Source organism: Dipodomys ordii, unplaced genomic scaffold, assembly GCF_000151885.1.
Source record: "Dipodomys ordii isolate 6190 unplaced genomic scaffold, Dord_2.0 Scaffold20, whole genome shotgun sequence".
In the NCBI taxonomy this organism is placed as follows: Eukaryota; Metazoa; Chordata; class Mammalia; order Rodentia; family Heteromyidae; genus Dipodomys; species Dipodomys ordii.
The window spans coordinates 17778902-17801265 of NW_012267236.1; the positions used below are offsets into that span (position 1 = coordinate 17778902).

A 22364-nucleotide genomic window follows, 5' to 3' on the forward strand; every position below is an offset into this window, starting at 1 on the left:
GACACTTATAAAACCAGAGTGGGTGCTGCAAAGGCGGAATGGCCCTCTTGACTGTCACCTTGAAATAGAAGGTACACTTTCATATTCCAGCCCAAACTCTTCAAAACTCACGGGTTGCCACTATCTTTTGTTTTTAAGTTCTTCTCAGTGTTCTAGTTACTCAAATAACAAATTATGGCTGTTTTATAATTGCAGTAGCTTAATTGACTTAGGATATTTCTGAGATACTCATTTCTTTATAACTTTCTCCCATAAAGGACAGAGGCAGCTGAGCTTGTTTCTAACCAGGCTCTTGAATGAACTTGACATGAGTGTTATGAGTGTAAACCATATTCTCATTTGCAAAGTCTCTTTGTAACTTCATTCACTAATACCGTCTCAGTTGTGAAGCAAATGCTCGGGCCCTCTTGGGAACTCTCTCTCCCACAGGTCTCAGAATGACTAGTAAAAGTTGCCCCATGTCCTCTTTCACCCATTTTTCTCCCTCTACTTTCATCTTATTGGCAGCTTATGGCAGTAGAGATGAAGAAAGCTCCCATACCATCTTCATTGTGTTTCTGTTCTCTTTCACAAGAAATGTGTCAGTGAGTGCTTCTCCCTCTTGTAAATGAGGTGTTTGTCATCTGGTTGGTACTGCTGATTCAGATGTATTAGGAGAATAAGTTAAGTTGAGGAGGAATTTTGTCTTATAATTGAAGTGTCTTCTTGCTCTTTAGAAAATGAATGCAGAAAAACTGAAGTTTCAGAATGACACCACCACAACTTTTAGAATGATACAGAACTATACCCATGGTTCAAATTGTCCCTTAATGTTTTTCAAAGCATATGCTTTCTTTTTCTAAAGCAGTAGAAAGCTCAAGGTACTGTTGGTTGACACGTGTGTGTGTGTGTGTGTGTGTGTGTGTGTGTGTGTGTGTGTGTGTGGCTCCTCTATTAGTAGATCTGAGATCTTGTGGAAGATTCTTACTAAGTGGGCCTTGGCAACTTGATAAAGAAAAAACCTTGAACTATGGAGGAATGGTCCACGCACATCATCTGCCATTTCTCTGCACACATACTGACTTTATTCTCCATCTCTATATCCCTGTCACCTTCTTCATTCTTATAGGTCCTTTGGTTATTACCAAGGATAGAGACAGATTCTTTGGGACTAAAGATGAGAGTAGATGATATTTCGATGTTCAATTACCAAAAACTGTGTGACTGCTACCTGCACTGTGGCTCATAATCCTCTTAGGCAGACTTAGCATACATCAAAGAAAGGCTTAATATTTAATTATCCTCTAGGTGCCCAAAGTAGGGCCCCACAAATCACGGTGCTTCTGGGCAGGTAGCCAGCTCCTGTGAAATTAAAGACCGTCTGTGGTGCCTGCTCCTCGCTGCTTCTCAGAGAGGCTGTGTTACCAGTTTTTAATGATTAGTTAACAGAATTAAAAATTCAGAGACCTTCATTTTCCAACAGTTGGAGAAACTTTTATTTCCATTTCAGCAATGTAGCCTAGCACAAGTGAGAAAATGAAGAGGGAATGAGTGGGGGGAGAGGGGAGCAAAGGCATTGTTATTAATCCCCTTGGTACAGTCTATCTGACTTTTCCAACTTTTGTAATTTTCTAGTTAACTGGTGCATGAAAAATTTGGGTCAAAGTGCTGATGTTTCCTTAAAAAACTTTCATACTTCAGTACCTCAATCCTTTCCCCCATTTTTTTGTAAAAGAAAATGTATGGCATAGGCCTTTCTTTTCTGTTTGAATTTTCAAGTCTGATAAGTAATCATCAGAAAGAATTAGTGTAAGACAACATCTACTTTCATGAAAAAGTCATGTGTTCTGCCTAATCTGAACAATGTGAGGTTATATTAACCCCACTGCTCAGAAGCCAGTTGGTTTATCTGCTAAAATATTAACAAAAGATGTATTTCTTGGTCATGTGGAGCTCAAAAACATAACAGAAGTTCCATTTGCAAAGCTGTATTTAGTTCCTTCAGAATAGCTTAGTGTTGCCTTAAATGGCTTTAAAGCCAAGATTCACAGACAAATGCAGGGTGCAGGTTGATGATCTCCTGCAGCCAGCAACTAACAGATGTGGTCTAGAGCTAGAGGACACTTACAGAAGCTTCCCAGCTCACTCGTCATCTCGTACAGACAAGGGTATTGATGTCCAGCAATGAGAAGTTACTTAGTCAGATTTTGGCTTAAATGTCACCTTGTCTAAAATGACTACACAGTCTAAATTAACATTCAGTCAAAATCTATTTTATCACTGTCTTAATTCCCAATAAACTATTTCCCACAATCTGCTGACTTCTTCCTGCCTGTCCTTTATTTATTATATCATGCCTGTCTTCTGCTATTAGAATATAAATTCCATGAGAATAGTGATCTCACAGACATTCAATAAATATTTTTTTGAATAAATGAATACTAAATCTTTAAAAACTTGTCCAAAGTCACCCTTAAAATGGCAAGGCCGGCCTCCCGACTTTCAGCGTGATGGTCCTGTCACTAGTAATGAAGGATTAGACCGCGCCACTTCCTCCTATAGCAAGCAATGTGATTTGCTTGCGCTGATGGAAGATGTCTTTAGTGTGGTCTGATGCTTTTGGACTGATAGCGTTTGCTTGGTTTGCCACACTTCACTGACAGCGCTTTCCTTTCAGCCTCTTGCTTCTCGCATGGCAGCAGAGAAGCCACAAAGCATGTTTGTCCCTATATAAGCAAGAGATCGCAGCTGTTAGGGAAGAGCTCTGTGTCCCTTTTTTCCCAAGATGATGAGAGTTGAGTGAGCATGTATAGTAACTGGTCCTGCTGGTATCTGGAGATCTGAGTCTACCTTAATGAAAAGGAGCTCTTTTTCCTTAGAGAGCTCCCTTCTCATAACTGCCCTCAGAAAGAGGCTTGTGGGATTGTTACTATGTGCATAGCAAAACCTGCTGGGTGGTTGTCATTCTTTCTCAACTGTTCTATATGAGGTCACATGACTAACTCAAGTGGCCCAGCTTGAAGGTGATAGAATTGGAATTGCAATCCAGTACTGTGTTTATGAAAGCAAGGCATAGTTATTTTGCATCTTAAATCAAGTACCCTTCCTTATCTCTGAGAAGCCAGCTGAAAGCTCACCAGGTCTTAAGGGAAATAACAGTGTGATGGTTAATATGACCACTACAAGTAATAGAACAGTCTGCGGGTTTGTAGTAAATTTCTATTCATAAAGTACTTTTATATGCATTAATACCTATTCTACATCTGTAAATATTGGAAGATACAGTAGCTATTATCTGGGCCAGGAGTGTCGGTTTGGTTCATATGAGTGCTGGCTCAATTCTAGGTATTTGGACTTCCCTTCCTCACCAAAGACAAATTTAAGGTAAAAACTCTTCAACTGAGATGAGATGACTTACTCTACTCTTTTCAAGGACATGAGTTTGTGTCTGATAAGGAGACTGTAGTTGCTTGACAAATGGGCTTACAACCAAGGCTAAAGTCACCTAATTCAATGAGGAGAGAAACATGCTGGGAGAGATAAAAGGAAACAGATACCTCTTTGTCTGAGACACAATTGCATTTTGTCCTTTAAATTTTTATGATATTTAGTTAGTGTCAGTAAGGAATAGTTACTAACTCTACAGGTACCTGTAGAATACTGCAGATTTTCTCCTCCAGGATTTTGATGCTTGCTGGGGCAAAGGTAGAAGCCAGGCACCAGTGTCTCATGCCACTAATCCTAGATAGATTGGGAGGTAGAGATTGAGAAGTAGGTGGTTTAAGGCCAACTTGGATAAAAAGTTCAGTCAGCAGCTGGGCATGCCAGCGAGACAGGAGACTAAGAGCAGGGGAGTACTGTAATTCTAGACCCCCCCCAGGTTTAAAAAAATTACAAGAACTTAACCAAAAAAAAAAAAAAGGCTGGTTGTAGTTGTATGCCTCTGCCGTCCTACCTATGGAGGGAAGTATAAATAGGATGGTGGTCCAGGCCAGCCCTGGGAAAGTGGAAACTATCTCAAAAATGATGAGAGCCGGAGGTATGCTTCACATAGTTAAGAGCCTGCCTAGTAAGGTTAAATCAAACTCCTTTATTCCTACCCCTAAATGGAATGTATTATTTTCTTGTTAACTGATAAAAGCAACAAAGTAAAAGAAAATGTAGGTAGGACTGCAGACTCTTCTCAAGTGGTACCTGTCTAGCAATGTGAGACTCTTAAGTTTAAACTATATTACCACTAATAATAATGTTGTTGTTAATGTACCATGTGATTTTTTTTGTTCCTTTTGTATGTTCTTCCCCCTATGGTATATCCCTTGTCGTCACTGTATTTGCTTTTGGTGCCCTGGTATTGTATATACGTTTATTTGAATTAGGGAAGAGAAGGGGAACAACAGGAAGGTGAGACCAAGGACAGGGCGGGAGCCAATGCAACAGCGACATACACAAGACAATATTTTGGAAATAATCTGTACAACCTGGGGGAGGGAAGGTCGGGGAAGGGGTAACAGCTTTGAAAAGAAATGTACCTTACTTATGTAACTGTAACCCCTCTATACATCACCTTGACAATAAAAAAACAAACAAAAAATAAGGAGGAGGCAACAATGCTTGATAAGAAATGTACTCATTATCTTACCCATGTAATTGTAACCCCTCTGTATGGTATTGTCACAGTAAAAAATAATAATAATAATGAGGAGGAGGTGAAGAAGAAGAAGTAGCAGCAGCAGCAGAAGAGCTAAGAGTTTAATAAAAGCTTTGCTGAGTATGGTGGCTCACAGCTGTAATTCCATCTACTTGAGAAGTGTAGGTCAGGACGATCATAGTTTAAGGCTAATATAGGCAGAAAGTTAGCAATACCCCCATCTCAGCTAACAAACCAGGTCTGGTGGTGTGCACCTATAATCCCAGCTAGACGGGAGATGGTAGGTAGAATTGCAGTCTGGGCAAAAACAAGATCATCTGAAAAATAATTTAAATGACATAAAGAGCTGTGGGCAAGGCTTAAGTGGTAAAGCGCCTGCCCTTAGTTAAGACAAAGAAAAGAAAAGAAAACCAGGAAAATATATTAGTATTTTGTCATTTAAAAATCTAAATCTAGAAATATATATTTTCTAAAGAGAAAAGTTTAACTACACTAAGATGGTCTTTTTCCAAAAGGATGATTATAAACCTATTGAAGAGCTATTAGGAATTGCCTGCTGGTGGCTCACACTTGTAAGCCTAGCTACACAGGAGGAGAAGATTTGAGCAGTTCACTTCAAAGCCATCCCAGGCAGACAAATCTGAGAGACTCTTTATCTCCAGTTAACCAGTAAAAAGCTAGAAATGGTATAGCTCACATGTTAGAGCACCAGCCTTGAGTGAAAAAGCCAAGCGAGAGATTGAGGCCTTCAGTTCAAGCCCCAGTATTGGCACACACTAAGAAAGCTATTAGGAGATAGTTCTGGATCTCTCCAATTCTGTACATTTCATGAGCATGCTCTTTTCAGGATTACTGGTGTAGAAGACAAATGGAAGATAGAGGTATCAGTTCCTCTGCAGAAAAGTGCGTGTGTATAGCAGTACTGTTCAGAGATTGACAGTCTCTGAGCTGTTCCTCTTCACGTGACTGCACCTGCGTCGCACCACCTGGGGGACAGCATTGGGAAAGCAGCACAGGGAAAGGCTGGGGCTCTGGCTCTTGGCATTGCCACCGGCAATACAGGCCTTTGTCTCTAACCCGGGGACTCTTGTCTTCTGCCAAAATCTATTAAACTGGGGAGAGCTAGGCAGGCTATCTTGTTAGCTTATCTGAAGGATAAAATCTCTTGACAAAGAATCAACTCCAGGTTCTTACTCAAAGATTCCGTTACAAAGCGTGGAGGGAGGCTCTCCTCCCCTTTTTCATAGGCATTGACACCGGGGAGTTCACGCACATTCAAGACTGAGACACTAGAAACTCCGTCGCAGGGTTTCTTTTTTGTCGGTCATGGTGCTTGAACTCTGGGCTTGAACTCTGACCCAGAGTTCAAGGCTAGCACTCTACCACTTGAGCCATAGCACCACTTCTGGCTTTTTTTTCTGCTTATGTGGTGCTGAGCAAGCAAACCCAGGGCCTCATGCATGTAAGGCAAGCGCTGTACCACTGAGCCACCTTCCCAGCCCCTCAGCAATCTTGATACCTCTCGCTTTGCTTGAAGCAGGAGAGATAAGCCATATCCCTCATGCTTTTCCTGGAGAAGCAGAACTAAAGTCCTTGCTGTTCCACCCAAATGCACATAATAGTTTCAGAAAAGGTTCAGTATTGAGGAAGCAAGAACAGATCTTGATAGCCAGCAGTATAAAGAGTAGGAGTGTAGCCATTACTGAGACACGGCATGGAGCTGTTGCTCATTTAATCCTTCCAGTCACGTGACTATGGATGTGACTCCCCTTGTCACTGTGCCCTCAGCCAAGGGGCCTGGCTCCGAGCCTACTTGAAGAGAAAAAGATAGCCTAAATCATATTAAATGAAACCATTTATTACAGGTTTGGTCAAATCATTGTCTGCCTGTCTCCACCTCCACCATAGCAGTATTTTAGTTTATAGAAAGGATGAGACACACCCATGTAGATTCAGCTACAAGTCCAGGGGACCCGGCTGAGATGAGTCACAAAGGTTCTACTTCTGGCCTTATTATTCTTGTCACACCCTTCTGGTGCCAGGGCCAGGACTTTGGGCGAGGAGTTATGTCTGCTCTCATTCCTGTAGGGAGCTGGAGCAGAAGAAAGTAACTTAATTCTATTCACCAAATCTTTCGTTATAATAGACAAGACAGTATTGCCAGCTTCCTAGTTAGAAGACCAAATTAAATAGCCGAAAGCATATCAATTCTTTGGAGCCCTCTGGCTTCACAGCACACAGAGAAGATTATACTTGGGCTCTGTCACACGGAGCCCTGTTACCAGTTCTGCATCTGTACAGCGAGGTCAGCTGACTTGCTGGGTTAGGAAACGATTTCAAATCCTGTAAAATGCTCCTGGGTGAACAGCCACAAGAAGATGATGGGGGCTCAGCACAGGCTCTGTAATCTGACTTGCCATAGTAGTCACCAAGAGAATCATAGTGCTCCTGAGCATTCATGAAAACGGAGAAATCATTGTGTGCCTTTCTCCGATGACTCCTCAGGATCACAGTCAAATGACCATTTAATTGAATGTTTTGGAAACACGTGTTAGTGCAGACAGTTGGGAAAGGGGAGGTCGCGTTTACTCTCATGCTCTCAGGGTATCTGTGTGAACACACATTATGAATTCACTGGCATGGTGCTCGTGTGCCCAGATAGACCACAGAAAGGGCAGTGCTGGGTTCGCCTGACTTTTACACTGAAGGCTACTTTTGATTTAAAATAGGAAATGTGTTCTCCCTCAAAAACACTAGAGGTGTGATTTGTTTTAGAAGTGCCTTAGTATGAAGAGAAATCTTCACAATGAGAAGAGAAATCTTCACTTACACAGTGAGAGGGAAAATGTGTGCGTTTTGTATGTGGCAGTCTTCTTTTACATTAGAAATGGAGATGTAGACAAAGGATATTTTGCTCTTTCTGATTTATCACGAAAGCATCTGCTAAAAGTAGTTTAGTGAAATCTCACAAGAAACTGTCTACTCAGCACAGGCCCACAGAAAGTGGATAATTTAAACTTTTAAAAAATTTATATAATATTAAGGATGTTGAAGTTTAACAGTTTTTACATCTAGAAACAAAGCATTTTAACATTAAATATGTTAAATGCTACTAAGCCAGTTATATGGAAATTTACTTATTGAATTTATTTTGATGGAGTTAAAAACCTTGTGGAATTTTGTAGTTCTAAACTATCTTTAATGCTTCTTCAGAACTGAGTTGGACATAGAGCTTTTCGTTTTTCTTTACTATAATGAAATACCTAAAACAGGATAACTTTATAAAGAAAATAGGTTTGTTCAGCTTATACTTCAGTTCTGATGAGGAACTTCATGAGAATGTATTAAAGTAGTTATCACACCACCAGTAGAAATCAGAGAAACTGGGGTCCCACGGTCCCTTGCAAGACCATAGACCTACTAGGCCCCATCTCTAACCCTGCTACACCAAGGACCAACCTCCCAACCCAGGAGCCTGTGGGTGACAATATCAAAACCATAGCAGGTTGTTTGGCTTTGGCTTTGATTTTTTGATATTGGATTTTTGTTTTTCTTTAGCACTTTACAAAAACTTTGAAAAGAAGGTTTAATCAGAATCATCAAATGTAGGCTAGCTCATGTCTACAAATCCCAGCTACCTGGGAGGTAGAGATAGGAGGCTTACTGTCTGAGGCTAGCCTCAAGCAAAAACACAAAGCCCTAACTGAAAAAGGGCTGAGGGGTTGACCTGGCAGAGCACCTTTCTGGCGAGCACAACGCCCTGAGGCTAAACCCCAGTACCATCAGAACAAAAAGAAATATAAAATCTGGGTTCTTGTAGGTGGACATGGCTGACGTAGAGACTGAGGAGAACCGCTACTCTCTGTTCGTCGAACTCCTGGAAGCTAGTCACCATGAGGTCGAGTTTCAGCATTTGATTTTGCTCCTGCAAGCATGGCCACCGATGCAGGGTGACAGTGTGTAAGTATTGCATAAAACTAGATAGTGAGAGTTGCTCAGCTAGCCTTTAGTTTTAAAAGCTAGCATCTTTAGATGAACCAGTGGGGCAAACACTTACAGGTTTCACTCTAAGGGAAGTATTTCTAATGCTCCAGTGAATCCCTGGAATTGAGGTAAGATAAGACCGTGTGCCCTGGACTGTGTGTGCCTGGAGTTGTGGGAAGCATCAGACTATGCACTTCTGTGCCATAACTGTGCCTGGAACTCTGGGTCGAATCAGGCTGTGCGCACCATGTCTGTGCCTGGATTTGTGAGTGGAATCAGGCTGTGCGCTCCGTGTCTGTGCCTGGCATTATGGGTCGTTTCTCTATTTCCTTACACATCCACCTCTAACTTAATGAAGCATATAACACACTAGCCAGGCCAGCAAGTTTTGCAGTCTAAGGAGCAACAGCAAGGCTCATATGAATGTCCTTCAAGATGTACAGATAAAGGATCCATTCTTACTACAGATCTTGGCAACCCATGACATTGACCACTTTCCATTTCTTACATTAAGGAGGTACACACAGAGGGCCAGCATCACAACTCATGAACGTTGGGGGCATTATTAGGTACAATAGGAGTACTTAGGCACAGGCTCTGGGATGCCATCAGGACCTGTTTACCAAGGTGGCCGCTAGGTAAATAACAGAAGGATAGCATGTAGCCTTGACACACAGGATGAATATATGCTTGCAAACTTACCTATTATTCTGGAAGCTGGTGGCTCCTATCTGTAATCTTAGTTATTCAAGAAGGTAAGATCTGAGGAGTGTGGTTCAAAGACAGAACCAGGCTTGGAGACTCATCTCCATTAAAGCAGTGAAAAGTAGAACTGTGGCTCACGTGGAGCAATAGACCTAACTGAATAAACTAAGGGACAGCACCTAGGCCTTGAGTGTAAGACCATATCATATTTTTCAGCTGAACAGGGGTCATTGAAAAAACAAAAGCAGTTGTGGATATTATTGTGTCTAATCATGCCTAGCATAATTTACTCCCTGTAGTCCCAGCTCCTCCAGAGGAAGAAATGATACTTCAAGGTCAATAAGAAAAAAAGTAGCAAGACTTCCAGCTCAATCCAAAGGCAGATATGGTAGCGTATACTTGTAGACACAACTGTCGGGGGTGGGGGGGGGGGGGGAAGGGGCTATATGTAGGTGGTCCTTGGTCTGAAACTGGCTTAGAAAGAAACATAAGAACATTCTCTGAAAAATAAAGCCAAAACAGGCTGGCGATATGAGTCAAGTGATAGAACACCTTCCTGAGTTCAGACTCCAGTACAACAGTACTACTATATATATCCATATGTGTGTGTGTGCGGTGTGTATGTGTGAGTATACATATGTGTATATACTACATAGCTATATATGTGTATATATAGGAAATAATCATATACATATATGTATATATATCCATATATGTAATTAGTATTGAGGAAATTATAAATGTTTTGAAATACTGCAATGTCTTTCCAATTCTCCTTGTCCCTAAACTCGAATATTTTCTTCAGAATGTTTGCTGGAGAGTCACATCTGATTTATGGTTTCATCACAACAATTTTGATCCAGTATTTTCACTAAGAAATTCCTTGTGAATCAATATAGAAGAAATGAACAATCCCACTTACTGGAATCACATGACACTGTGCAATTGACACATGTCAAGCCCCATTACAAAAAGAAAGAGAAGAAAAGAAAAAGAAAAAAGTTTCTTACATCTCTTTTACTTGTGGCAGAGATGGCCTTTTGCCTTGCTTTTTTTTTTTTGGTCATGGGGTTTGAACCCAGGGCCTGGCTATTGTCCCTGAGCTTCTTTTTGTTCAGGGCTAGCACCCAAAATGGACTACCACTTTGAGCCACAGTGCCACGTCTGGTTTTCTGGTGGCTAATTAGAGATAAGAGTCTCTCGGAGTCTCCTGCCTAGGCTGGCATGGAATTGAGATCCTCAGGTCTCAACCTCCTGAGTAGCTAGGATTCTAGGTCTCAGCCACTGGCACCTGGCTTGCCTTGTGAATTTTTAAGAACAGAATCCTAGCTGAACTATTTGATTTTTGCAGTCCTGGGGATTGAACCCAGGGCTTTGAGCCTGCTAGGCAAAAGTTTTGCCACTTGAGACATGCCACCAGCCCAGCCCTTTTGGGTGTGTGTGTGTGTGTGTGTGTGTGTGTGTTCCAGCCCTTTTGGGTGTGTGTGTGTGTGTGTTCCAGCCCTTTTGGGTGTGTGTGTGTGTGTGTGTGTGTGTGTGTTCCAGCCCTTTTGGGTGTGTGTGTGTGTGTGTGTGTGTGTGTTCGTGGGGCCTGAACTCTGGGCCTGGGTGCTGTCCCTCAGCTCTTCAGCTCAAGGCTAGCACTCTACCACTTGAGCCACAGTGCCACTTCTAGCTTTTTTCTTTTTCTGCTTATGTGGTGCTGAGGAATCGAACCAGGGCCTCAGGCATGCAAGGCAAGCGCTCTACCACTGCGCCACCTTCCCAGCCCCTGTGTGTATTTTTTGAGACAGGGTCTTGCTAGTTTTGCTTGGGCTGGCCTTGAACTTCCTTCTCCTGTCTCTACCTGTCAGTGGCTCGGATTCCAAGGAGGCTACTGTGCTTGCAGCATTTAAACTGCAGTGCAGACATGTCCCTTTTGGAACCTTCAGTTTCAGTGGCCCTGAGGGTTTTTTGTGTTTTTTTCTCAAAGCTAGAGCTCTACTACGTGAGCTACAGCTCCACTTCCAGGCTTTTCTGGAAGATAAGAGTCTTATGGACTTTCCTGTCCTGATTGGCTTGGAACCACAATCCTCATATCTCAGCCTCCAGAGTAGCTAAGATGACAGGCACCAGCCAGCCCTATAGCCTCTTTTGTTTCATTATTCCATAGAGAGTATTTGGGGTAGATTTGTTAACTCTAGTTTTATTCTCTTTCTTTACTTTTAGAGCAGTGACTAAAGTTATTCTTCCCTCGCCCCCTCCTTCCTCCCGCTCTCCCCTCCCCTGGACCAAATCCATTTCACTGAAAACATTTATTACATGTAAAACATTGAATTCATTTATAGACAAATTGTATAGGTATTGTCTTACTTTTATATTCACTTACAAAATGAAACTTGTAGATTGCTAACCTGTGTGTGATGAAAGTCCTTGTTTTTTTTTTTTTTAATCATAGTCAGGTCACATGTCCAGCAGTCTGCATGGGCTCTGGGCAGCCTGGCTCCTCTTCCTGAGGGACAGCAGGAGAATAAGTTGGAGCCAATCTTGCCCTTGTTTTTGATTTTCTGGCTCACATTGCTTTCCCCACAGAGACTCCTTTAAAATGGATTCTCAGAATTACTTTTGAGCAGGTTTTTTTTCCTAGACTAGCCAATGAATGATTGTAGTACCTCCAAACTAGCCAAAATATTAAAAGAAGAGAAGGGAAGAGAAGGAAGGTGTGAGATGGTCAGTACAGTCAGTTTAAAGATTTGCTTGAGCTACCTCATGGCTAGCTGACCAGGACAAGGTGTGAATTCCTTTGTTCAAGTGTTTGGAACCAAAAGTGTTTTTCAAGTTTGGCTTTTGGAATATTTGCATTGTACATCATGTGATATGTTGGGGATGGGACCCAAGTCTAAATGAAATTTATTTGGGTGTCATCTGTACTCTATGTGCCACCCGAAGGTAATTTTATAGAATATTTTAGTGCACCTGCACTTGGCTTATGACCTGTCACCCAGGGTCTGATATGACATCATTCAGCTTTCAAAAAGTTTCACACTTTGGAGCATTTGGAATTTCAGATCTTTAGATTCGGGATATTGAGCCTGAGTGATCTCTGGTGTCTGGGTTTACTCCCTTATACGAATATACATGAAAAGTACAATAGACTTGTAACTTCTGGAAGATTCATAGTTCGCATGCAGTGTGTCCCAGCGGACTGGTAAAAATCTGTTGGGATAATTTGTTGTCAAAGCTACATTGTTGTGCTGTCAAGACGGGGTCACCACTGACAGACTACTGTTTCCACAATGGTGACACAGCCCAGAGAAAGCCAGGAGAACAGAGGTGCGGGCTGGAGTGGAAGCAGATCCTGGCCCACTGCCCTGGCAATATGCTGTCCTCTGAGCTGACCCAGCAGGCTTTGCCTAAGGCTTTGGCAGTGTTGTTAGTGCCTTTGTCATTATTACACTCACAAGTGACTTCAAGGGACAAGGCAGAGAATTCTCTCAGGGGAAGGAACATCATAGTTGTTCAGTGTGTAAAATCTACAGCTGTAAGGCAGCATCAGACTGAGTGGTAAAATGTTTAGTGAATAACTGTTCCCCTACTCCTGAGGCAGTGGAGGAAATCTGCCCTTCACTTGTCTGTTGTTAGAGCCTGAGCAGCCCTGTGAAAGGGAAAGGAACAAGCCCACTATATCCGTCCCCACCAAGGTGCAGCTCAGTGGCCAGCCTCTGCAGACTGGGGGCGAGGGAGAGGGGGCCTTCGGCTCTGTTCAGTAAGTCCTCATCACAGTGATAAGAGTTTTATTCATTTCCAATGCTTTGTGTCTGTCTCCATTAGAAGCAGCACCAGCAGTAATCCATGGGTAAGGCTAGCCACTGTGATGCTGACCAGATGTACAGTGGAGAACAGGAAGGAGCTGGGGAATGAGGTGTTAAAAATGTGCCGCTCCTTGTACGACACCAGGCAGATGCTGCCTGCAGAGGTAAGTCTCCGCGGGGTGCTCGGCTTTCTTCTCAGAATGCTTCATTCTAAGCAAGCCTGTGACTACTGCAGGAACACTTAGCCTAAGCCATCCCCGGTAAGGCCCACCATGTGGAGCATATCAGGTGAAGAACAATAGAGGAAGGATGCTCTGAAGAAGTTTTCTTTGTCAGAGCTCAGTATTCCTTCTACAAATTCCAGAGCAGAAAACACTTTTTCCCCTGGGTGCCTTTGTATATCAAATCCAGCTGCTGTCCCAGGGGCTCAGAATAGCCCTGTGTTATCTGTCTGAACTAGGCTAGTAGTAAAGGAATACATAAGCCTTAGCCGTCTCTCCACCCAGATCCGATTTAAACATACTTCCTTGACCCCATTGTCAAGAGACTACATAACTACTATATCTTCTGCAACATAGGGTAAAAACTCAACCACCTCTGATTTGACGTTTGTTCTCGGTCTGATCCCATGATCTGACTGTCTCAGAGGTACTTATCCGCATGGGTCTGTGTGCAAACATTTTGTACATGCTATTAATTACAGCCCCTGCTCTGGATCTTCCCCCAGCAGTAAATTGAACAATTTATGTCTGAAATGTGAGCATTTCCATGATGATAGTAAATTAATTGGTTTTAAATTTTCACTTGATAATAGATAAATTTTAAAAAACTGTAAATATGATCCTTTGAATTTTCCTTGTACTCATCCAAGGAAACTTCTTACTGTGAATACACAATTAATGAATTAGTTTTTGAATAAGGACTAGGTAAGATATATGCATCTGGTACTAGTACTGGGACTTGAATTCAGAACCTCACACTCTCTCTTGGCTTTTTCACTTAAGGGTGACACTCTACTGCTTCTCTGCTTCTAGCTTTTTGCTGGTTAATTGCCTGGGCTGCCTTTGAACCATGATCCTCAGATCTTAGCCTCCTGAGTTGGTAGAATTATAGGTATGAGCCACCAGTGCCCAGCTAGATAAGTGTTTTTCTGTTTTATTATTATTATTAAACTTTAAAATATTTTACTCATTTAAAGAAGCCTTCCAACCACCAGACCAGCAAAATAATTTTATAAAACATTCTAAATGCCAACATTAAAAATACTTTCTGCTTTCACTAATGAGTGTGATTTGGGCTGCATTGGATGATCCACTGGTGTGAGCTATTTCCTCACCTATGACTCTAACCCAGAAGGAGGCTTACCTGAGATTACCTGTGTGCTGCTTCATCCACAGTAGTAGCTCCTAGGCTCTGGGATTCTCCTGGGATGGAGAGAGGAACAGGTCTCTGTTCTACTTTACCTAATAAAAGATTAACTCAAGTTCTGTTGGCACTGTGACTTTTCTTCATTTTCTTTATGCTACCTCAGTTTATTTTCTTAATTGGGCACAGAGATAGATATTAAATGCTTTCATTAGTGGAAGTTTGAAAATGGTGCATACTATTTTAATTGATGGCTGATTAAGCTCAAACAGCCACTAAAAGTATTACAAAGGAAGGAACACTACTAGAAGGTGGAAATATCCTTTTATTTTACCACATTCAGAAGTTATGTAGCTTAATTTCAGAGTTCATAGTATTTGATAGGACTGGGGTGGTAAAAATCCCCATGGCTGGCTTCTATTTCAGGCTAATGTCTTTGGTAGCTCTGCTCTGACTGAGCTCTTGGCTGGACTCACCCTTTCCCATCATCCCATTCCCCATCCCTGCCCAGCTCCCACATTCACACTGCTGTCCTTGTCATTCTTCACAATGCCTTCTGCCGCTGCCTGCTCGTGCGCATGACACCTGCTGCGTTGGGGCCATGATGTTTTTCCTTGGGAGAGTTATTACAAGATAAAACCACTGGTTTTCACTGGTCATGTGTCCCATAATCTTTAAAGTTCTAGATTTTTCTTCTCAGTTTGTATCCATAGCAATATAGGAATCCTTCTCAAGAGTGGAGATGTGTAGGAAAAGACACTGACATCACATGGGTTGTTGGCATTCACACATGTAGGATGCCAAGTTCCAGCTATTTGTGACTGTCCCTGAAGGTCCAAGCTTTTACTGAGCCACGGCATGAATTAGAGTCTCAGATGCTATAAACTATTGTGTGGGAGTGAGTCACCCCACTACTAAGTGAGCTGCCTAACCCTCAGCTCCTGAATCTCAAATGTGAATACTCTACCTTGTGCTTGAGTCACTTTCTAGAATGGCTGGAGCCTGAGTTTTAGAATCAGATGAGATTGTGATTCAGGTCTTTCACCCTTTTCTATACCTACTTTCCTCATCTCATTAGTGGGGCTAAAATAGTCCCTTCCTTAAAGGATTTGTGGGGACAACTCAGGGTGGTGGTGCATGGAGGCCGTCTAGCGAGCAGTTGGGAGTTCAGTTGGAATAGCTACCTCTGTGGGTGAAGACCATAGACCGAGAAAGATCAGGCGCCAAGTCCATCGTGACCCGAGAGGCAAGGGTGCAGTTCATGGCCAGCAGTGTGGTGGGTCAGGACCCTAAGTGGGCAAGGGCTGCAGTGGAAAGAACTCAGCCTGGTCCAGGGCCTATGGTGCTTGTGACAAACCCTTTGGGCCCTGCATCCCCCGCACCTTGTGACCATCTTGGAGGGGTGTGTGTGGTTTTGCTTCCCTGATTGTCTCAAAAAAAAAAAAAAGAATCAAAACAAAATACAAAATCAAACCAAATAACTGCAAGGGATGGGATATGAAGGACGAGCCAAGGCAGGGGCTGAGAGCTGTTAGCTAAGAGGCAGGAACTACTCAGAGGTGCACATCAATGGAACTCTTAGGTATCCTGGCCTGGCTCTGTGCCACCTACCCATTATGAGTCTTCAGAAGGGTAGGCAAGTTATTTCATAAAATTTATCCTTAAATTATCATTAAATTGTCATTAAACGTATCAGCCAACTATTGTGCTTGGTGTAAGCATCATAAATTGCTGAGAACTTCTTTACCGATCACTACTGACTCATTGCATAAGCAGGTATGACCATGAGGAAAGGGAATTATATACGTTTGTTTCCTTGAGCATAGCATGCGCCACCTAACTTGGGAATATGAGGAATGAGAACATGTTGGCTCTCAACGGGATGGATACTTGTAGTTTCTCTGCACAAAAGACATAAATAGGAAATATTTGCAAAATATAGTGAGAACTGGGGAAATCGAGGTATGTTCCCAGAGGAGGTGGAGTCTTCAGTGACTTTTTAAAGAGAAAGGGCAGAGATGACCCCCTGTGCGGGTTTGGCATCTAGCAATTGCCCTCCGTTATGGGAGCCCCAGGCCACATGTGACTATTAAAGTTAAACTTAAGTAAAATTAGGTCAGGCACCGGTGGCTCATGCCTATAATCCTAGTTACTCAGAAGGCTGAGATCTGAAGTGATTAGAAGCCAGACTGGGCAGGAAAGTCTATGAGACTCTTATCTCCAGTTACTGCCAAAAAGTCACAAAGTGTAGCTGTGGCTCATGTGGTAGAGCACAATCTTTGTGCAAAAAACCTTCAGAGATAATACCCAGCCCCTAAATTCAAGCCCCAGGATGGCACCAAAAAAACAAAAAACAAAAACCCAAAAGCAAAATTCAAAGTGCAGTTCCCTAGGAACACTAGCCACACCTGTACTGTGGGTTGTGGCTTGTGGCCACTGCATGGGACAGTGCTGATTCAGGATGCTTCTGCCATGTAGAAAGGCCCCTGGGCGATGCTCTCTGTGGCTGTGCAGGCAGGGAGCCCAGAGTGCTGGGGGATGTAAGGAGGGGGGGAGGGTAACAGGCATCACGTCAGGGCATGGTAGCCAGGCCACAGGGTTACGTTCCCCATTTATGCTTCTTTCATCCACATGCTTTCTGCAGCTCTGGTCTTTCCAGCTGAAAGTCCAGTATTTCTCCTTGGCCCAGGTGTTTGGAGAGACATCTGTGCAGGCATGTTCTCGAAGGCACACCATGCTTGCCTGATTAGAATCCAGACTGCTTGCTGTATGTATTTCCACAAAACACTTTGCAGAATACAGCCTTGCACTGCGAAACTTGAAGGCCTTGCTGATCTCCAGGACAGACATGCTGTGTGGAGATGAGAGAACTACAATGCACGGAATTGCAATGAGGCCTTTGTCCTAGGCTTTAAATGGAGCTTCTTTGTGTCAGCCTCAATTTATCTCTGCTTTATAATGTAAAGGAATTTTGAAAATACCATCTATTTGGATTTTTCTTCTCTGATCTGCTGCTGTGGAGCAGCACGGCGAGATCAGTCCCCTGGAGGGCCGTGAGCCTCCCCATCCTTTTCTTCAAAACAACCCCTGCTTTCTGCTTCTCTAAATGGGGCTGCCTTCATTATCTGCTCTTCAGTCCAAGCATTCTGTTCTTGGTGTCATCCAAAGTCAGGACGTCCAACCAGTGAGCTCAGTAGGGCAAAACAGCTTGCAGGGTTTTTTTTATTATTATTCTTTTATGCCTTTGTTGTATGCATTATACTTTTATTTCTTTTGTTATATAAAATTACCATATGTTACCTTGTTTTAAATCCTGTTCTCTCGTGAAATGCTAACCTAGTATAATAAAAAAGCTGAGAATAAAATTCAGGCACACCTATAGGAATCCATAACTTTTAATTTTTCTGTACCACAAATAGTTTACATGAAGACAGACTATCTTGTGTGTCAAGTGGTAGCACACCTGGCTAGCAAGCACAAGTCCTGAGTTCCAACCTCAGTACTTCAAAAATGAAAGAAAACTGAAGAAGAAAAAGAATATCTTGGATATATCAGGGATTCAACTCACTTTGACAGTAGAATCATAAAGAGGTTTTGCATGATTATTTCTTAATTTACTTTCTTTTAGTGCGTTATAATTAGGTATTAATAACATTAGCAAGTGAAAACAGCTACTATTCTGAAGCCCTTAACATATGCTCAGTGTTGCACATTGTATTCATTGACATTAATGCAAACACAAACACACATACACACACACACACACACACACACACACACACACCTCAAACATTGCAAAGCAGATGTAGACAGGGACCCTCCTCACACATTTTGCTTGTAGGCAAGCTAGTGTGAGAGCCAGAGAAAATAAATGAGCACGGATGCACACAGCGGTACGATCCAGCCACTAGAAGTAGTGCGTGTGAGCAGCTGACAGCTTGGAGAGATACTCTGTTTGCCTTGAAGCAAGGGACATGGATACCAGACTGTATTTCCTTATGGCACCGAGTGTGCTTTATGCACATGTGTGCACATACACACTCATTCCTAGTAAAAGGGTAGAAAGATGCTTCAGAGATGAGACATGCTTCCGAGTCCGCTCACCTGGTGCCTCTGTGGTTTCAGAGTGTGAAGGAGCTGAGTCTGCTGCTGCTTCGCCAGTCCCTCCTGCTCCCCTCCCTGAAGCTCCTCCTGGAAAGCCAAGATGAGAGCCTGCATGCTGTGGCCCTGCAGCAGATCTCAACTGTCACTGAGGTAGGCCAACTGAGATTCCACCTTGCCTCGGAGAAATGGCTTAGCACTATTAGTCTCATAAAAAATAATGATGACTAATTGCTTTATGTTCAGTCTTCTCTGAGCACAGTAGCTATCTCTGTTATGTTGGAACTGTACATGCATCGTGGATGGTTTTACAGACATTTACTCCACCCTTCATGAGCCAGACTCATAGATGTAACAAAATGGTTTTTCCAAAGAAGCAGCATATAAGTCTCATGGATCAGTCTTCTTGGCTTTGAGTCTAGGGAGCTCCTGGGACCCGACAGGTGCTTTGTCCTGGGATGTAAACCTGGGGGTAGCTGCTAAAAAAGGTAAAAAATGGTTGTTGTCGGTGATGACAGAAAGTTAGAATGTAACTGATCTGGACATAGACATTACGAATAAAATGAGAAAACTGCTGCCTTCAGTCACTTACCTGTATTTTTGAGACAAAAGTGTCTGCAGAGGTTTGGAGTCTCTCTGTTATCACTAATAATTGGCCCTGGGGGTTCCCCTGGGAATGCTGGACCCAAGTACTGAGGGGACTCATTGCTTGGTTGCTCCTTGATTATCTGTGCAAAAGTAACAATTGTGTGACTTTGAGACTGCATGTGAAATTGATCATTATAGTGAGTTTATTTCTTATTCAGTTTTTTTTTCTCTTGTAAATCCAAGTAATCAGGAAGGGAGAACAAGCTGGAGAAAATTGGGCTACCTTCAATGCATTTTTGCCTGCCTTCTGCCACATCTGTGTTAGACTCTGTTCTGGCGCTCTCTGGAGCCTCTTAGAGAACAAAACAGTGATGTATTTTACATGGTCTAACCCTCTCCATCCTGCGTGGAGCTCTCCTGATGCACTCCTGATTGTGATTCCATAGGTGAATGCATCCGTTTTCATTTTAAAGATTGTTTCTCTCAAATGCACCTGTCAGAACTGCAACTAGAACAGAGATCTTGAACTACTGGCCAACCTTCTATCTTCACAATACTCTCTCCCTGCCCCCTATGCTGGCTATTGAAGTAAGGAATGTAAATGAGAACGCCGCAGTACACAAGCAGTGTTAGGCAGGACGAGTAGACCTCCATAGGATTGATATCTGAACATGTGCTCTGTGGTCCTGACACTGGTGTCCTCATGGCTCTGCCAGCTATGGGAAGGATGCTCAAGGTTGGCATAATAGCGTCAAACCTTGTTGCTCCATCAGGTGCAAAAATCAGAGTCACTGATATAAATTAGATGCCCCACCTGCCATTGAGACCCTTACTTTAGGAACTCAGTATGAGACAGCTGTAACATATTAAGCTAGCCTATCTGAACGCTTAGCAAGTGTTTAGATAGTAAAAGGCTGAGTAGCCTTACGCTTTTGCATTCTCCAATGAGCTAAAGTTAGAGTTTTCCATATTTTAGCATTTATTGGCTTTTCATTTTAAGACAATTTTGAATTCACATTCAGTTGTACTGTGAGAACTCACGCTTTTACCAACCTCCTCTGATGGGGTAAAAGTCTCACAAAGTTAGGTTTAGTTTATTTTCACCAGGATAAAACGGTTAAAATTTTTGGATTTTGTCAATTCTCTGCACACTGTTGTATGTATGTGTGTGTTTCTGTGTACAGTTCTCTGTGATATTGTTTCACATAGATTGCTATGTGTAAGGCTACAGTCACGTTCCACAACAGTTCATCACGAGAATATTCTCATTCTGTGCTTTATAGGCTGAGTTACCTTCACCTGCCTGCCTCCCCGCAAGCCCTTTACAAAAGTGCTAATCTGTTCTTCATCTCACAACTTGTCATTTCAAGTGTGCTGTAGACATGAAATTTGATTGTACCTTATCATGGACTCCCAGCTGCAGTAATGAGTCATTGTGATGTTAGATTTGCTTGTCAACTTGATTGGATTGAGAATGTGTAGGAGATTAGGAAAGCATATCTAGGTATGTGTATATGTGTGTCTGTGTGTATATGTGTGTGAGTGTGTTCTAGAGACAGATCATGAGGGCCCTGACCTAATGAATGGCTTAATCCATTGATGGATTCAATTGTAAACAGACTATTGGAAGGTCGTTGAGCTGTGGAGAGTGGGCTGTGGTTGGAGATCACTAGTGATGTGTGTTTGGGGACTGTATCTTTTTCTTTTTTGGCTAGTCCTGGAGCTTGAACTCAGGGCCCGGGCACACTGTCCCTGAACTTCTCTGTGCTCAAGGCTAGTACTCTACCACTTGAGCCAGAAAAAGCTTCTCTTTCTGTGATACCAAGGAATCAAATGCAGGGCTTCATGCATGCTAGGGAAGCACTCTACCATTAAGCCATATTCCCAGCCCCAGGACGGGGAAGGGTCTGTATATCTTATATTAACTCCTTCCTACTGCTCCTTTCTGCTTCCTTTCCACCCTTTAGAGTGGCACTGCCATTCCTTCCTTGCTATCATAGCCTGAAACTTTGAAACCCATTAGCAAAATAAATCTTTTCTCTCTTGAGTTGTTTCTGTCAAGCCTTCTGTCAGTGATGGGAAAAGTCACAGAGTCATGTTGGACTTCTCAGAGGAGAGTGTCAGTGGGCATTTTTGCAGGACTCCTGGCTGTTTTCAAATCATATTTGGTAACGAAGTGAAAAATAGAAAACTTTGCTTTTTGTTTGTTTTGTTTTTCATTTCAGTGTTCCCTCCATCCATAAGGGGCTAGAGTTCATCCATACCTTTCTACTTATTGGCCATTGATGGGAATTCCTGTTGACATTAAAAGAATAACACCTGGCAGAGGGGTCCCCGATAGTAATCAGGTCTGCTCAGAATGCAGCTGCTAGTGGAAAAGCACCACAGCATTATGGTTTCACTGGTCATTATCAGGTGCTGACAGCAGTGTGGGTGTTAGCAGTGACAAGGGTGATGCCGGAGGCTGTGCAGGGTTTGCCTCGAGTGGCAGCACTGACTTCCACTAAGCTGTGCTCAGACAGCATGTCTCTGGTGGCTGCTTGTAACCTTTTGCAGATGGCCCATTCTCTGCGCCAGAATGGCAAAGTCCATCCTTCAGATGATATTGCACAAATCCCTGTGAGGTCCACACCCTACAGTTTCCATGAGGTTGAGAACTCACCTGCAAAGACGTAGTGTCTCCAAGAAGGTTACCCCTGCTGGTGTGTTTGGATCTCATCTCTAGAAGATGTTATACTCAGATGGACTTTCTTGGTTGGCTCATTTGATTAAAGTCAGCAGCAGCATATTTATGATAGCTTTTGTACACGGGAAATGTTCCTGTTTTGTAACTCCAGATGTGCGGTAGCTTCCATTCCCCATTGCTGCCTTCTCTCTTCCTCAGGGTACCTTACTGTGCAGTGCATCTCTCCCACCCCACATTCCAGGGAGTACCCTGCCTTCCACCCTCCATGGAGTTAGAAATAGCTCACACAGCTAGGAAGCAATGGGATTTAACACTGGAAGTCATACTGTGTTAGTCATTTTCTTGTTGCTGTGACAAAATACCCAAGAGAAACAGAAGGAAGAAAAATTCATTTTGACTTATGATTTCTGAGGGTTTAGTCTATAGTCTCTTGGCTCCATTGTGTCTGGGGCTGTGGTGATACAGAGCATCGTGGAGGGACCCTGCAGCTATAGCTGCATAGCCCACGGCAGGCAGA

The 22364-nt window shown here is 42.8% G+C and overlaps 1 protein-coding gene across 1 annotated transcript in view; it reads left to right on the forward strand.

Moving 5' to 3' along the window:
• Window positions 1-22364, forward strand: part of Nbas (neuroblastoma amplified sequence) — a 284959-nt gene that overhangs the window by 255705 nt on the left and 6890 nt on the right. The window contains exons 48-50 of the mRNA XM_013013552.1: window positions 8448-8587; window positions 13127-13271; window positions 18598-18726. Coding sequence (XP_012869006.1) covers window positions 8448-8587; window positions 13127-13271; window positions 18598-18726 — 414 coding nt within the window. The remainder of the gene's footprint in view (window positions 1-8447; window positions 8588-13126; window positions 13272-18597; window positions 18727-22364) is intronic.